This window comes from Triturus cristatus, chromosome 2_1 (assembly GCF_964204655.1).
Source record: "Triturus cristatus chromosome 2_1, aTriCri1.1, whole genome shotgun sequence".
In the NCBI taxonomy this organism is placed as follows: Eukaryota; Metazoa; Chordata; class Amphibia; order Caudata; family Salamandridae; genus Triturus; species Triturus cristatus.
Window position 1 is genome coordinate 40,023,623 of NC_140581.1, and position 17,551 is coordinate 40,041,173.

Sequence of the window (17,551 nt, forward strand, 5' to 3'; positions counted from 1 at the left end):
GGGGGTTTCAGTCTCAAAGTGCTTGTCATCTAGTACATTACCCCAGTAGTCAGTCAGTTTCTTACAGTCTCATAGCAGGTGAGTCAATGTACCCACCTCGTCACAGCCTTGCCAACATGTCGGGCTGCGGTCCGGGTTCCTTTTATGCAGCCTGGCCGGTGTGAGGTACCAGTAATTGACCACTTTGACCGCTGCCTCCCTACTAGCGGTATTGCGAGCCGTACGGTGAGCCTGAAAATATACATCCCGCCATTCTTTCTCCGTTAAGTCTCTCCCAATTTCTCGCGCCCATCGCCGCTGCCCCGCCGAGGGCGAGGAGGGAGCTGGGGGACGCAGCATGCTATATAATTCAGTGATCATCTTTTTATCGGAGATTTTGGATAGGAGCCATTTCTCATATGCGGTGAGCTTTCTATGCATCAGCAGGTGCACCTCTGGATGGGGGAGCCTGTGGCGAATTTGGAAGTACTGATATTGTTGCGGAGCGGCGATTGTGTAAAATCGCTTCACGTCTGCAAACAAGAGAAAGCCATCTAAATCGGAGAGGTGTTCCGCAGACCTGCAGTTCGTTGCCCACCATTGGAGGACAGCCTGTGCGTCGAGTCCGGGGAGAAACTCCAGGTCGTCGAATATGGGTGTCAAGGGCGAGGGAAAGGATGTGAGGCAGCGCTTGACTGCTACCGAGTCCCAGACTCTTAACAATGTGTTTGTGATTAAAGAGCCCTTAAGATTTGGTGGTCTATCCGGATGCCTTAAGAAAGGCACTTTCAACAGGGAGAGCTTCGCCAGTGCCCGGTCCAGGAACAGCCAACGTTTTTTCGGACTCAGGTCTGCTCCACTCCACCAGATGTCAAAGTTGTTATGCTCTAAAATATTCGAGACAGTTCGGGATACCCAATCCCCCCTCCTCCGGCGGCCTGTAAGAGAGACCTCTGCTCATACGGGGACGCGCCCCTGCCCAGATGAATTGTTGTACTGCACTTTGTATTTTATGTAGGGTCCCCGGTGGGGGCCAGGCCTGTATGGTCTGAAAAATATAGAGAGCTTTGGGTAGGACATTCATTTTAATGGCAGCAATGCGGCCTAGGAGGGATAAAGAATGCATTTGTCACTGTCTTAGGTCTCTGAATTTGAGAAAGGAGCCGTTTGTGGAACAGAAGAGGCGAGGTCTATCCCCAGATAAGTAAGGGACTGTAGCTCTCCGTACCGTGGCCAATCGTCCTCACGTCGGGCTGCCCCACTACCCAAATGTAAAACCATGGATTTCTCGACGTTCACCTTAAAACCTGAGACCCGAAAAGGCATCTAACTCCCGTAAAAAAGCAGGTATCGAGCGCTCGGGGAACTCCAAGGACGCCAAAATGTCATCGGCATAGAGACTCACAGTATGGCGTTCCCCTCTGAAGATATCGGGGTTATCCTGAATTTTTTGTGCTAGGGGTTCCACGTAAAGCGCATAGTGAAGGGGTGACAAGGGGCACCCCTGTCTTGTACCCCTACTTATCTCAAAGGGCCGGGAGGCCACCCAGTTTACTCTAATTACCACTGTGGGTTTGTCATAGCAGCTTACCACCCAAGCCCTAAATCTATCTCCCACGCCAAAGTGAGCAAGGGTCTTGTCTAAGAAATCCCAGTCAATCAGGTCGAACGCCTTTTTGGCGTCGACCGACAGCAATACGGCGTTCATAATGGTATTATGGGCTTTATCTATGAGATTCAATAAACAACGATAGAGGGACCCTGACTGTTTCACATGTGTGAGGAAGGTACAGGGAGAAAACCTATAAACTACAACAAAAACTTCCTACACCTATTTATTTAAAAATTAGGCAATATGTCCATGTAATAATATAGACCCCACAGTCAACAGTGTATTAAGAACATGTCATTTCATTTATTTAGAACATGTCAATTCATTCAATTGATTCTTTTTTTCTCTTTTTTTAAATATAGAAAACCTATACAAATATGTTTATATATATAAAACAATTACAACCTATCTAAAAAACCCACACCATATTGATGTTGAACACACTGCCAATATGGCACATTTGACTATACATTCACAATAAACAAAAAAATGAGGAAAAAACACAATATACATAACAATGAGACAATGATAATAACATAAGACCAGCGCCAACGCGCGTTTCGGAGATCCTATATATCCAGTAAAGGCTCCTTCTTCAGGGCATGTTCGATAGGTCTTTTAAATAACAACATATGCCAAACATCATTTCATATCCGACATCATGTGGTGGGGGCGCTTTGCGTATATGTCAAATATTGACAACTGTTGGTACTGTGGGCACAAAAAACCACAATGAGCATAATCCAAGTATATTAAAGTCTAATTTAATTGAATAATGGCTGAAGTTGGGAACAAGAAAATAGAATAGAAAAGTGACACCCAAGAGGTCCACAGTCACCAGAATGTGAAGTTGATAAACCGAAAAATAAGTGTGATACGATAGATGTTGGAAAGAGAAAAGTTCTAGATTCCCATCACCTAAATGATGAAAAATACTACAAATGAATACATACTAGGAACCAGCATTTTTATCAACAGCCTTCGATATAGGGTTGACTTCAAGAGGAGTGAAACTTATTTATAATTCACTGGAATGACAAAGATAAGAATGGTAAAGAGGCAGGATATATCATCAGTTGTATATATTTGTACTTTCATAGGAACTGAGGTCCTGCAGTTCTTAGAGAACTCGTGCAAATTGCATAATTATAGCCTAAAGGCAGATGTGCTATTGCTCTCAGGGGTTATATTAAGATGAAGTCAAATTCAAGAACAACTAGAGGCATGGGAATTGCGTACATTATCTCAGTGTAGTAACTTGAACAAAATAAAGCGCTGTTGTGTATCATTCAACCACAACACTTACCGAAAGAAACACACGTCGGAAAGGTAATTTCGATGTCTGAGCCAAGTCTTATTGAGATATACGAGCGATGAGTCTAGTGTGGAAGACCTCAGACCCGTTTGAATGAATTTAGTGTGCCGACCCGGTGTAAGGCTGAGAAAGGGACTGATTGTCCCATATAGTTGTCCTGAGACATCCCTCCCACTTGCCCGTGCTGTGTAGGCCCTTTTATATGTTATATAGGCCTTTGTTAAATTGACCGTGGCTCTGCCATTTTAGTGCATCGCAGGCTGATGGCAGGTCTGACCCAACTCTGACCCAACGCAGATTCAGTTCCTCTTTCTGCGAAGCTTTCTGCCTCCAAGCTGGTAGCCCCCACCCTACCCGGTCGGTACCAAAAGTTCAGCATCCTCTTGACACTTCAACATACAGTAAGCTGCATCCTGGCATAGCACTTGTTTCCTGGGCAGGTTTCCCGCATTTCAGGAAGTGGCAACCGCAGAGCTTAAGTTGAGAGGATTTATGTATGTAGATATTCGATTTGAACACAATATCTGTTTGTATTTTTTGCTTTGCGCACAATGTCTACTTATAGTTTCTGCTTGCTCTGTGTAATTTACGACAAGCGATTGGCCTGAGAAACTGACCTTTTCACCTAGTTCATTGTCAGCATTAAGTGGTAAATGACGACATGTCTGGTGAAATTCTGCAGACGAGGTTTATTTTTGGGTAAGAGTTGCGTGCGAAGCAGCCCAAAGTTTAGTATATAAGGGGAGCACACAGACACCTCAACGGATTACCTCGCTGTCTGTATGTAGGTGACAGACAGATTCCGTAGGTTTCCCCAAGAGTTCTTAGGGGCTCTTGTGTTTGCTTCTGCGCCTGCTTAGCATTGTGTTGTGTTCACCTATATGAAATGTCTGATCAACATGTATTCATTTCATCCAAAATTGCAGGAATGCCAGCTCTAGAGTAGACGTGAGAGTTCCTAGGTAATAGAGTTCTTGTACTCTGAAACATATCTCCTAGGTATAACTTGTCTCTTAAAATGCTTTCCTTCTCTCAGGCAATCTGATACGGAGAGAATGGACATGTGATTATATGAATTCTGTATTTTGTGTCTCTGATTTGCGGTTTCTTTGAAGTTGCATCTTCTCATTAAACTGCTATTGTGTTCTACCTCAAATTCCATGTCTCACATGTCTGTTTTCTTCAATTCTAGAGCGAGCGTTCCCAGGCACCCCTGCTCAAATTAAGGTGCCCCTTTTGTCCCTGACTCACTCTCCTGCCCAGTTCTGTGGTAGCTCCCGGGGCTCTGAGTACCGCCCCTAGCTTCCTTGTCCTGTAATAAATCCTCCCTCCGACATTTTGGTGCCGTGACTCGGATTAGCAGTGCCTGCAGACGGGGGCAGTAACGGCTGGGTTCGAGGGGACGCAGACTGAGCACTCGTGACTCCTTTCTGGCCGAAGCCTTTGAGTGCAAGCACTCGGGTGAGTACTATGACTACCTGACGTGAAGTGACGCTTTGGTAACGGTTTATGAAGGGAGCGCTTGTGAGGCTTCTGTGTTTTTCTCGGCTCTCAGTTCTTTCCTGTCTCCTGTCTGGTTGGCCTCGCTAAGGACATTTCTAACTGGGGAGGCTTGTGTGTGCGGCATGGACTTCTGAGCTGGACAGTACGGTCAGGAAGTTGTTGGTTTATTGTTTCCTTTTTGTTATATATAGATGTGTGTGCTATTGTTTTTGCCTTGAGTGCCCGGAGGAGAAGGCTGCGTCTTGCGCCTTTCACGGGCTTATTTAGCTCTTTTTTAGTATTACATTTTTACATTTTACATTTTTACATTGGTTTTTGTAGGAAAACAGGCATAGAAGAAAGACAATAAAAAAGTAAAAAGAATAAGGGATAAGGAGAGGCTGTTTATGTCTGCAGTCTTTTCAATGCTATTCTTTTTGGTATAGCTTGCTGTTGGGTCTCTCTGTATATAGTGAAACAGAGAGCGCCTCTTTATCAGGGGGCTACGGGTCGGCCTGGTAGAAGAGAAGGAGAGATACGATTTACTATCGTATTCTTTCAGCAATAAAAAAGTGCTCCACCGAGTGCTGTGTGGATACAGTGGAGGCTCTCCTACATCAATACAAGGTAGGAAAGAGGTTGGATATTGTCGGTCCACTTAGCTACTGGATAACGGATATCGCCTGGATTATGAGGATTTTATGAGGTTCCCCGGGATGGTTTATTGGATGTTATGAGTTTTTGGTAGTTCTGTGACAGTTTCCCTTTTGTGCGTGCGCCATTTGTAAATAGGAAGCACGTGTTCTATTTTTGTCCTTCAGAGGGCAAGGTATGCAGTCATTGTCTGAGAATAGACACTCTGAACGTGCCTGACTTACTTCTTTCGTGAAACACATGTAGAATTTCATGACTGCATGACTTCAGGTTACCGTCTGATAATGCATACAGAGGCTCATTAAAGTGAAGCAATTGCACTTTATTGTGGTTGGTGCTTGTATGGGCACTGCAGTAAGGGTCACTGATTGACACAGAAGCTGCTTTTAGTAAGGCCATATTATTACGTGCACAGTTATTTTGTTATTTGTATTTTTTGATGATATGTTTTATGATATGCAGATTTGATGATATGTTTTATGATATGCAGATGTATATTGAATGTATAAGGACATGATGTTAAATTGATGTTGACTGGTCTGTATCGTTTTATTAGGATAAGACCCGCTAGGTAGGGTTATTATTGTAACAGAAGATCACTGCCAAATGTAGAAGATTGGTTTGTTAGTGAGATTCAATAACTAGGGAGGAATGTAAATGCTTTACTGTTGTTTGTACTCCCACATGTATTGATCTGCCACTGATAACAGTAGTGATTTTCGTTTTTTTAAAAGTTTTGTGTTTTGTATTCAACATGTTTTTGCGCCACAATTGTTACAAGTATATTGTTTAGTGCTGCCTTTTTTTCCCAAACCATTGAACATTTCTAGTGCTGCTAACATTAACTAGGTGTCACTACGGTTTGAGGTACAGCATAGGTACACAGATGAATAGAATATTTGGTTACAGAACTTATAGAACCGCAGACACCATATATGTGCAAATTTCTATGATAGTGCCAGGATTAGAAACACTGACTGAGGTCACTAGCTCCTGGCCCCGTAACCCCCTGAGAAGCAAGGTCCTTCATTATTGCCTTGGTGAACATTCTGGTGCCCTGCAGTTTCCTGACTTCTCACCAGAAGGAGTCTATAACGGTCCAGATAAGCGGGAGATTAAAGAGGCATTTTATTTAACCATTAAAGAGGCATTGGGGGACGAGCTAATATATGATCACCCTGACTACTGACACATAAGGAGAGCAGTATATATATATATTAATATAGAATACTAAGGGATACAGATGAGCAATAGTGAACATCAGTCAGTTGGGATAGTTCTGCACATATTAAATGACAGAATAATAGCGGTGCACAATCCTGACGAACAGACTATAGCAACCTTTGGGAGGCGACAAAGTGCCTTGATAGCCAGAGCGTGGAAGTTGCTGGGAGTCACACTAGCACATGGCACTGAGGTAAAGGTATCTTCACTACACCTAGTGCAGCTGCGCCTCCCAGTGCCTACCTGTAGACCCATTACCCTGAACCCAGACCCTGTACTTGAGCTGCCACAGAGCACCCCCTCTGTGGAAGACGCTCCAGATACACTGCTGCAGCCGCCACTAGTGTCCCCTCCGACGCCGTGTGCTGCTAGAGACTCCTCCACGGCATTAATTCAGCTGGGGAGCCCTGATCTCGCTCACCAAGAATCACTTACACCATCCCCTCTATTCACACCGTCTCCTCCAGGCGACAGCCACCTGGAACAACAGGAAGGGTCACAAATCACTAGCGACGTATTAGGCTGTGAACAGCACAGGATATTGTTGCAGGCACTTAACGACCCCAACTTACCCCTGGTTTGTGAGCATCACGCCCAGCAGCTGCATGTGCAGCTGCAGCAGCAGCCCTCATTAAGTATCATAGAGCAGTTACAGGGACGTCCTTCTATAACACATTACCCATTACTGTGGGGATACTTACAAAACCGCCTGTTACCAAGGGAATAACATTGTTGTGGTCAGAAATAAGCCAACCCACACGATACCCTAGGTTATAAATAACAACACATCTGTGGCAGGTGAGGTTGATAAGTGACACCCAGTGGAGGTATACTGTTATTTCTGAATACACACAACGCTAGAGAATAATGGCAACACCACTAGAACACGTGATAAAGAATTTTACTACTCAGGGGAAGCGTATTAGAAAACATTGTGGAGAGCTGCACAAGCTCACACAGACTATGCTACACCCGTGGCCAAAAGAGGGTACCTTCGATAAGGCAGTACTAGATCATGCTCAAACGTTCCTGGAGGGGAAGTACTCTGGGAACAAACTAGATAAACGTAAAGAAACCCTAGCTCTGTGGAGAGTCTTTAAGGACAATGATGAAAAGGCCCCAGTACCTACCGCACCGCCACCAGCCTATGACGCAGATGGCATGTATACAGAGCGAGTTGTTAAGGCTGACTTAGAGCCTAATTTAAATGAACAGGCAGCTGTAGGACATGAGGATATTTCTGCTTCAGATCCCTCAGAAGATTCACCAAACAGCATGCCAGGGAATGCGCAGGGCCAGATAACTCTAAGTTCCCAAAGCCCAGGGGTGCAGTGCGCAACATCAGGAATGCCAGGTCAGATTGATGCACTATTCACAATAAAATTGACACCAGCACCCAACTCTGCAGCTCACCAGCAAGAAGAGGGCTCAGAGAGTGATGGAGCCTCTGGTGATTCACAGCACAGCTCCCACTTGCCGTTTCCTAGGCCTAACCCTACAGCGCCTACGTTTCTCACTGACAATAGCGAGCCCTTAGAGACAAGGACTAGACACTATGGCCCATTCCTCTCCCCTGGCCAGCAGCACAGCAATACACAGGCACACCATAACGGGTGGCGACCCCTTAACACAGGTCCCAAGCGAGAGGAAGAGTACTTGCTACAATTCAATGGAGGAAACAGAGATAGTGAACAATCTCGCCCAGGAATAATCACTGAGGCGGACATTAGTAGATGGAGAACAGAGCACAACTTACACCAAGGAACAGGTAGAGAATCAGGGGACACGTCACACGAGCAACATTCAGGGAGTCCCACTGGCCACCCCGCAACAATACAGCGGTTATCATTACAAGTGGACAGGGTAGAGGATCAACTCACTGAACTAATGGGTGGCTTAGGCCAATTTAGAAGAAGGCAGCCACCAACACTAAGTGAATTGGCTGGAGCTGCAGGCCCGGTGGGTTCACGTAGTGATGGGGTCCCAATGATCCCCCCACAGCAAGAGCCATGGATAGACTTCCATCAGGAGGTCCAAAGCATTGCCCCAGCCCCACCTCAGAGTAACCCAGCAGCTCCTCTGATGATCAACCCAAGTACACCGCAAGCTCTGCCAACAATTGTCACGCCCCCATCTATACACATACCTCAGGTAGTGCCACCAGTAGTCACACCACGCAGGCCAGATGCACAATAGATGGACCTTGATAATCTTGATCTACCAAGTGTGCTCGAACGGGCAGAAACAAGATGGAGAAGGCAGAGAAGGACAGAGAGAGAGAGACTTGCAGTGCAAGGTAGCCATGGGCGGCCTGATGACATCCCACAAGATTATGATGTATCAGGTACTGCAACGCTAAGAACAACAAGATCTAGAACTCTGCATCACATGGCCCCTAACAGGCCATTTCCGTCAACGACCAATGGTCTGACGCCAAATGAGATAGTGATACTTGGGGAAGGGACTGACTATTATGTCAATCCATTCTCAGATAATTTAGCAGGTTGGACAGAAGCTAATGCACCTCAAATGAATGTCTGGCCTCGGGATGGGTCATTTGAACCAGAAGACATGGCCACAGCTGAAGAATGTATTCTGCAGGGGGCGGGAGATGACGATTGGGATTACGATTATATGAGCAAGGGCCTAAGAGTTTGGCAGAAATACGCACGTAGATATGACAACACAAGGCCCACAGGGGTGACACGCCAGCTCCCCCTGTTATTTAAAAATGTTAAAGATCCCCCCCTTTATGTTCCTTGGTCACTAATGGACAAGGACAATTTGAAGAAACAACTCCCACCCCTTACAGAGGGTGCTGGAAAATGGATACAGGCCTTTGAGAAACACACTGCAGGTCTACCATTGGCTATTGGAGATGTAAAAAGTCTGCTCACCTCCTTGATTGGAGAGGATGCAGAGGACATGTTTACACGCATTGACACAAGACTGTCTACTACTAACACACAGTGTGACGGTAACCCCTTCAACAAGATTAGATCACCCCTATGGAATGAACTGCGTAGGAAGTTTCCTGACGGTCCTGACATCAGCTCTTTGATGTCACAGACAATGCAAAGCAATGAGGACCCAGCACAGTACATTTCACGGATGAAGGAGAAATGGCATCAGGAGTTGAGAGAAAAATGGGACGTGACAGGGGGTAATTGTAGGTTCTTTTACCACACAGTGAAAAAGGGACTGCCCACTGCTGTACAGGACAAATTAGATGGAATAGTAGCCATGGAGTGCAAACCATGGCCAGAGATACAACACCACATCATTCATTTTTGCAAAAAGGAGCAGGAACAGGAGAAGAAAAGGTTATTAGCTATTGAAAATGCAGCAGCTAAATTAGTGCAGCAAAAACTTAAGAAAAGAGAGACCCCTGATACAATGATGGTGGCTTCACCAGTGAGTCAGATGACTGCTGTCACTAATTTCCCACAAGATGCCCAGACTGCACTAGGAGGTAACACACAAGTAGCTGCACCAAACCTACAGGCACAGCCCTTCAATAATGGTGTGCAACAACAGGCATACACCAATGAGCAACAACAGCAGTATTATGGTAATGAGCAAATGAGGTATGCAAATACTGGGATGCGGGGGAGAGGTAGAGGATTAGGCTTCCAAAGACCTGCGCCACAGCCAGGAGCACAAGTGTGTCAGCGACCAGGACATTATATGAGGGAATGTCATATTAAGATGCGGGATGAAGGGAGGTCAGTAGGTAGAGGAAATCCACAACAAGCTCAAGTGCCAGTACAATACTACCAGCAGCAGCAGCCGCTGCCGCCCCAAGCAGTATATTCCTATCCTTCCCCAGCACAGCAGCCAATGCTGCAGCAGGTACAATTACAGACACCTGCGATGGCCCAAGTGCAGCCCCAGATCCAACAAGCACAGCCACAGCTACTTCAGCCACAGATGCCTGTGTACCAAATGGTGCCACAGACGCAAGCTCCTGTGCCACAGGGAGCCACGATACTGCCCACCACCAATCCCTTTTCACAGGGCACCACCCAGCAGTACCAGGCTGGAGGATATTCAAGTTAGGACAGCCCGCAGACAACTCTAGTGTGTCCCGTGTTATCGTGCCTCACAAATATCAGAGAGGACCCAGTTGTGTATGTCACGATAAACAACAAAACTTATAGTTTTATGGTTGACACAGGTGCTACATTTTCCTGCATCAGGGAAGGAGCACTGCCCATCTCCAACCAGAGCGCAGACACACAGGGTTTCTCTGGGGCAATAATAAGGGTCCCTTTTACCAAACCAGTACCAATGGAAATAGGAGGTAAATGTATTCAGCAACGCTTACTCTATTCAACACAGTCCCCAGTAAATCTCTTGGGACGAGACCTCATGGCCAAATTAAATATGACAATTAGTTTTAAAGAGAACGGTACAATGACTTGTTCCATTCCTGGTACATCAATGTGCAGGATGATGGCTGTCACTGTGGATTCCTCCCTGAGAGATGAGATAAGAGCCCGCCCAATGGATGAGCAAGCATTCTCCACAGCGGTACACATTGTAGTTGCCAATACACCAGAGATGAATGGGCGCACTGTCCAACTTCCCAAGGAATTCCTTTTTCGTCCCCAGTCACAGAACATGCCTGTGCCTGACAAAAATATGATCCTAGGAATACACTGTCTTGAAATAACACCCACGTATGGAGCTTTCTTAGCACTAGACGACAATGCCCACACATGGGCCTGTGTCATTTTCATTGAACCTGGACATCAGGTAAGGAATATTTCAGATCACCAACTATTTGGAGATCCTGAGGAATATTCCAAACTGGAGATTATTTACCAAAATCCAGTACCTTTGTCAGTGACAGTTGAGATTAGAACTCCAACTCCGCCCGAAGTATTCGATGCTACCCGTGACTCAGACTTAGCTCAGGTACCAAGCATTCTTTGGACAACAGGTCCCAATGATGTGGGGCTCATTAAATCAGCTGCACCATTCAGGGTGACACTGAAACCAGGTGCCCTTCTACCCAGAGTGCGCCAGTACCCTTTGTCTAGGGAAGCAGAGGAGGGAATTGCCCCTACCATACAAGCGCTGCTACATCAAGGTGTGATATACCCCTGTATCTCGCCATGTAACACGTGCCTTTTTCCGGTGAGGAAACAGAAGACTAATCAATGGAGATTAGTGCATGACCTACGCTCAATTAACAGCATAGTGATCCCAGAGTTTCCCATCCTCCCAGACCCTTCAGTGATACTTACCAACATCCCACCTGACACTAAATATTTTTCCGTCATTGACCTGAAAAATGCATTTTTTAGCGTCCCTCTACACGTAGACAGCCAGTTCCTATTTGCTTTCTCATTCCAAGGTAGGCAATTTACATATAAAAGACTGCCCCAGGGGTATTGTGAGTCCCCCAGTGTGTTCAACAGAGTTGTCAAAGATGACTTGTCAAATTTCCAATGTGACAGCACCTTGCTACAATATGTTGATGACATACTCCTCTGTAGCACCACTGAGCAGCAGTGCCGACGGGATACAGTTGCTCTGCTTACAACATTGGCACAGAGAGGATACAAAGTAGACAAACAGAAACTCCAATACTGTCAGGAAGAAGTACAGTACCTAGGACAGCTGATCTCAGCATCAGGGAGAAGAGTTACCCCAGGAAGAGTAGAGGCAATAAGAAGCACTCCAGAACCCCAGTCAGTTAAGGACATGCAAAAGTTCCTAGGACTAGTGAACTACGTTAGACAATGGGTTTTTGACTATTCCACCATTACTGCACCACTCCTGGCAGCTGTCAAAACGGCCAAAGACAGGCATAATAAGATTGACTGGACACCTGAAATGACGTCAGCCTTTGCCAAACTGAAAGATGAGATTACAAACGCACCTGTGTTAGGCTCTCCTGACTACACAAAAGAGTTCTATCTATTCACTCACTGTAATGGACAGGTCATGACAGCAGTCCTCACCCAGAAGTACCCCATGGGCCACAAACCCGTTGCATACTTCAGTGGCATGTTAGACTCGGTAATGAAAGGCCATTATCCTTGTGAGCAGGCCTTGTCAACCGCAGCATTTGCTGTTGAGAAAAGCACCCCCATAGTCATGGGGTCCCCTCTGACACTGTACACTGAGCATGCAGTATTCGCAGTGATATAAAAAGCTAAAACAACTCTCACCACACAAAGAGTGTCAGGATATGAAGTCATACTGTCATTACCATCTTTGAAGGTTGTTAAATGTCATACTGTGAATCCTGCCACGTTCTTTGTTCATCCCATTGCCACCACTGATGATGACAGTCATGACTGTGCCACATACTGTCCCGACGAGTCAGGAACAGCGAAAGAAGATCCATTGCCAGATAGTGTAATTTACTTTGTTGACGGTTCCTCTACCATTGATCAAGAGACAGGAATAAGATACACAGGTGCTGCAGTGGTCAGAGCACAGCAAAGGGACTCCTCTGACTCACTAGACATCGTACAGCAAGTGACATTGCCATCACATTATTCAGCACAGGCAGCAGAGTTGGTAGCTTTGATTGCAGCCCTCAAACATGGAGCTGATAAGAGGATTACTGTATACTCAGATTCTGCATATGTCACCACAACAACACATTCCAGCATCCTGAGATGGAAAAGGCGTGGCTTCCTTAAAACTGATGGCACACCTGTAATGCACAAAGTTACTTAAGGAACTAATAGATTCATTAACATTGCCAGCAGAAGTGGCTGTAGTAAAGTGTGCTGCACACACAAATGGCCAAGATTTCGTTTCCAGAGGAAATGCCATGGCGGATTGGGCTGCAAAAGCAGCTGCCAGAGGGCCCCGACCTGAACAATCTCAAGTGATAGAGCAAAATACCTGTGCCCCCATCCTGTTTGCTCAAGATGCATCCGTCATAGTACAGGTAGATACACAAAGTACAGTAGATGACACAAGTGAATCGTTGCTCTCAGATACCCCTGATCCAACACTTCCATACACTATAGATGACACACAGCAATATGATATGATTGCACAACTACACCTACGGGAAATACAGGAGAGTGCCCCTCCTGAAGAGAAAGAGCTATGGAAGAAGAGAGGAGTGCAACAAGATGTCTCAGATTTCATTTACAGACAGACAATGACAGGGAAGCCAGTTATGCCACAGGCACTATTACAAGTAGCGCTCACTCAGTTACACCTTCCGACACATGTCCCTCGTGATATCATGTCCACAACTTTGCAGACAGAGTGGTTCATCCCCAATGCATATGAGCAGATACAACTCTTCATTCATCAGTGCCTCATTTGTCAACAATATTCACCTAACCCAACTATGAAGACAGTTGCCTCAACAATACCAAGGCCCAAAGGTCCCTTTAGGGAACTCCACATTGATTACATAGACATGATTGACAGATGCAACAATTACAGGTACCTCATTGTAGTGGTATGCCCATTTTCAAGGTGGATTGAAGCTGGACCATGTGTCCATTGTGACGCAAAGGCCGCAGCTACTTTTTTGCTTCGTGAGGTTATATGTCGCTGGGGATTACCGGATGCTATTCGAAGTGACAATGGCCGCCATTTTTCAAATGATATCTTTGCCATAATTACCTCAATGTTAGGGATAAAACATAAGTTGACATCAGCCTATCATCCACAAAGCAATGGTATTTGTGAGCGCCTTAACGGCTTGCTCAAAGCCAAAATAAGTAAGATAAGTGCCACAATTGGAAAGAAATGGCTCTATTGCCTTCCCATTGCTCTGTTCACACTCAGAAACGCTCCCAGTTCTGACCATCACCTCACACCTCACCAGCTTGTCACGGGCAGATCAATGAATGTGGTTGTTCCCTCCACCAGACCTAAAGTAGACACTGAGATGTCTTCTGAGATTGTGAAAGCTGAACTGTTTGATTACTTGTGTGCACTAACTCGTGCTGCAAAGTTCCTTTCTATTCAGATATCAAGGACACAGAACAAGGGCTCTATTTCTGATGAACTTCCACCTATTTGCCCTGGGACAAAAATCTTCGTAAAGAAACAAGTCCGGAAGTGGAAAGATCCTAAATTTGAAGGACCCTATCAGGTTATAGACTCTTCACCCACTGCAGTCCGAATAGCCGAAAGGAAGGCATGGATACATCGGAGCCACGTGAGGATCCACCCGGCACCATCCCAGGCCTGAACTATGGACAAGAGGAGGGCATCATGTTTCCGTGGTCTAACCAAGAGAAGGAGTATGAAGATCGCATGGCCATCTATGGACTGAGACACAGTACCAGACGTTCCTCGCTTTCACTGAGAAAGATATGTACAGTAATTGGTATTCTCTTTGTTGCATTTTTAATTGCAGTAATTGCATTTGATTGGGTTGTGGTGTATCCAGAGAGAAGGGGAGGTACAACTAGCAATGTTAGATCTACCCTAGGACAACACCAGTCTGAGACACTTCCTGACACCTATGCACCGCCCACTCTGGTACCATCCACACCGCCTGCTGGCCCAACAGAATGGGATATGGTACTGGATATCACCTTGAATGCCCATGGGCCAGATACTCATAAAAAGGCCCGCCAGAATAAGCGAAGTGTTGGGAGTGAATTGATTGTCAGAGGCATAAAGGCACCTGCCAGGTATACGCCACGTATCACTCACAAGCAAGCAGTGGCCCCGCCAGTAGCAGACTGGGTTAGTAAACTTCAGGACACAGTTGTGTTCACCTATGACCAGCATTTCATGCCTGGTTCCCCCTCCCAGCGCACTGATAAGATATCAGAGGATAATGGGGTTCACAATGCACTGTTTGACAACATGTGGTATAGAGACATGAGGGAGGTCGGGAGGAAGGTCACGAATGAGTCCTGCTTTGTGTGCTCTCACATCCCTCATGCTGTGGGCGCAGATAAATTGATATTTCCCAGAGAAGTGCCACCACCCACCGCCAAATGTCTCCTACATCGGTTTCTTTGTCGCATACATGGTCAGATACAGCTCCACTCAGCCACAATAGATGGTGTGTTTGTAAATGCTACAGAGTGGGATGACAAGTATGTTACATTCACAGTGATAACAAATTCATCAGAGTATGAAAGGAGGATAGAGGCTTACCGTGGTATGGAAATGCCCATCGGCCTGTTGGAGGTCTGGAGATAACAGTTTAAGAGACTAGGGTACTTCGCATTCCCAACACCCCCGTCAAAATGTCACTCACCAGTGCATCGCCAAGCCAGCCATAATGATTCCCAGTGCCCTTGTCAGTGGAGGCCAATATTGCGCCTGCAGGCCAACATTTATTTTAATGGCAGGTGGAATGGCCCACATGACTTGGTATGTAAGGCAGCCTCCTTGGGTGATGCAATTGTGAAGGAAGATGGCACACATCGTGTTGATAAGAAGATAGGGGAGGAGTGCGCTGAGATATGGGCACAAGAGACTAGAAGATACACTTTCAATGAGGGTACAAGATACCAACCAAAGAAAGCATACAAGCTAAAGTCTCCTCTCCTTTGTTTCCTAGGTAACGGAACGATCTCTGTGGGCCGCAACACAAACTGCAGCAGCACAATTTTTAATTCGGACCTTCAGTACGGCACCTCCAGCCTCATGGACATCTATTGGGCCTGCGGTGAACACATTTATCTGCAGCTGCCACCCCACTGGAAAGGACTGTGTTCCATGGTCATGATGCATGAACTACACCTGGTTGTACCAGCATCAAACATTTCCCGCATCCATACCCACCCAATGACAGGTGATGTCACCCTGCTCCACCACCGAAAAAGGAGCCTTCAGGAATACTTCTCAAGTGGTCCAATTCACGAGATTCCAAGAGATTTCCTCCTTTTCAACGAAGCTGAACTATTCTTCGGGGGCGCTGTCCCCATGTTCCAGACAAAAGCCAATGCTCGCTGGCTCCAAGTGACGCGATACGAACTGATGCAGCTCGTCAACAACACCCGTGATGGGTTCAACGCCGTGAAAGAAGAACTGAGACCTCTGAGACTTATGGTTCTAGAGCACAGATATGTTCTAGATCAGCTGACTGCGATGAGTGGTGGTGTATGTGCAAGAGTGGGGAAATCCTGCTGTACTTTCATTTTGGCTAATGATGCGGACAACGGAACACTTACAAAAGCCATCGAAGACTTGGACACTTTGGGGAGACAGATGCATGAGGAAGGAGGTGCTGAAGCAGACGTTTTTGATAATTTGTTCAGTTTTGACTGGATGCCTTCATGGCTGTCTGCCGTGCTGAAACTTATGATGCCTATAATTTGTGTGCTGTTGCTGTTGTGTTGTGGTGTACAGTTTCTAATACATTGTGTGAAAAGATTCAGTTCTACGGTAATTGGTATGAACTATGCAAGCTCAGGAGAGTACACTGGAATACGCACCGAAAAGGGGGACGGGGAAGAAGTAACTAGGCTGAACATAGTAGAGCTCACCATCCCTGGGTCCAACGCGTCACAAGCTTCCCTTAGTAGGTGTTATCAGCCCCAGGTGCCTGGAAGCCCCCCACTTCCCTCGAGGAAAGACACAGTACACCCGTATGAGATAATGGCTGGGGATAAAGAGGAATCACAGGGAGAAATGGAAGCAGGCCCGAATAGGAGTGAGGGAGGGCTTTCTCCTCGTGACGCCACATGGCCACTCCCCCCACCGCCGGCTAAGTATGCTGTACGAATGGTGTTCATTAAAGATGAACAAGAGGAGGGAAATGAGAAAGGGACTGATTGTCCCATATAGTTGTCCTGAGACATCCCTCCCACTTGCCCGTGCTGTGTAGGCCCTTTTATATGTTATATAGGCCTTTGTTAAATTGACCGTGGCTCTGCCATTTTAGTGCATCGCAGGCTGATGGCAGGTCTGACCCAACTCTGACCCAACGCAGATTCAGTTCCTCTTTCTGCGAAGCTTTCTGCCTCCAAGCTGGTAGCCCCCACCCTACCCGGTCGGTACCAAAAGTTCAGCATCCTCTTGACACTTCAACATACAGTAAGCTGCATCCTGGCATAGCACTTGTTTCCTGGGCAGGTTTCCCGCATTTCAGGAAGTGGCAACCGCAGAGCTTAAGTTGAGAGGATTTATGTATGTAGATATTCGATTTGAACACAATATCTGTTTGTATTTTTTGCTTTGCGCACAATGTCTACTTATAGTTTCTGCTTGCTCTGTGTAATTTACGACAAGCGATTGGCCTGAGAAACTGACCTTTTCACCTAGTTCATTGTCAGCATTAAGTGGTAAATGACGACATGTCTGGTGAAATTCTGCAGACGAGGTTT

General features: G+C 46.1%; 1 protein-coding gene across 1 annotated transcript in view; it reads left to right on the plus strand.

Annotated features, from left to right (window-relative positions):
- LOC146863677 (uncharacterized) overlaps positions 1 to 15,419 on the plus strand; it is a 33,431-nt gene extending 18,012 nt beyond the window's left edge. The window contains exon 2 of the mRNA XM_085636651.1: positions 14,212 to 15,419. Coding sequence (XP_085492777.1) covers positions 14,400 to 15,419 — 1,020 coding nt within the window. The 5' untranslated portion in view covers positions 14,212 to 14,399. The remainder of the gene's footprint in view (positions 1 to 14,211) is intronic.
- The last annotated feature ends 2,132 nt before the right edge of the window (positions 15,420 to 17,551 follow it).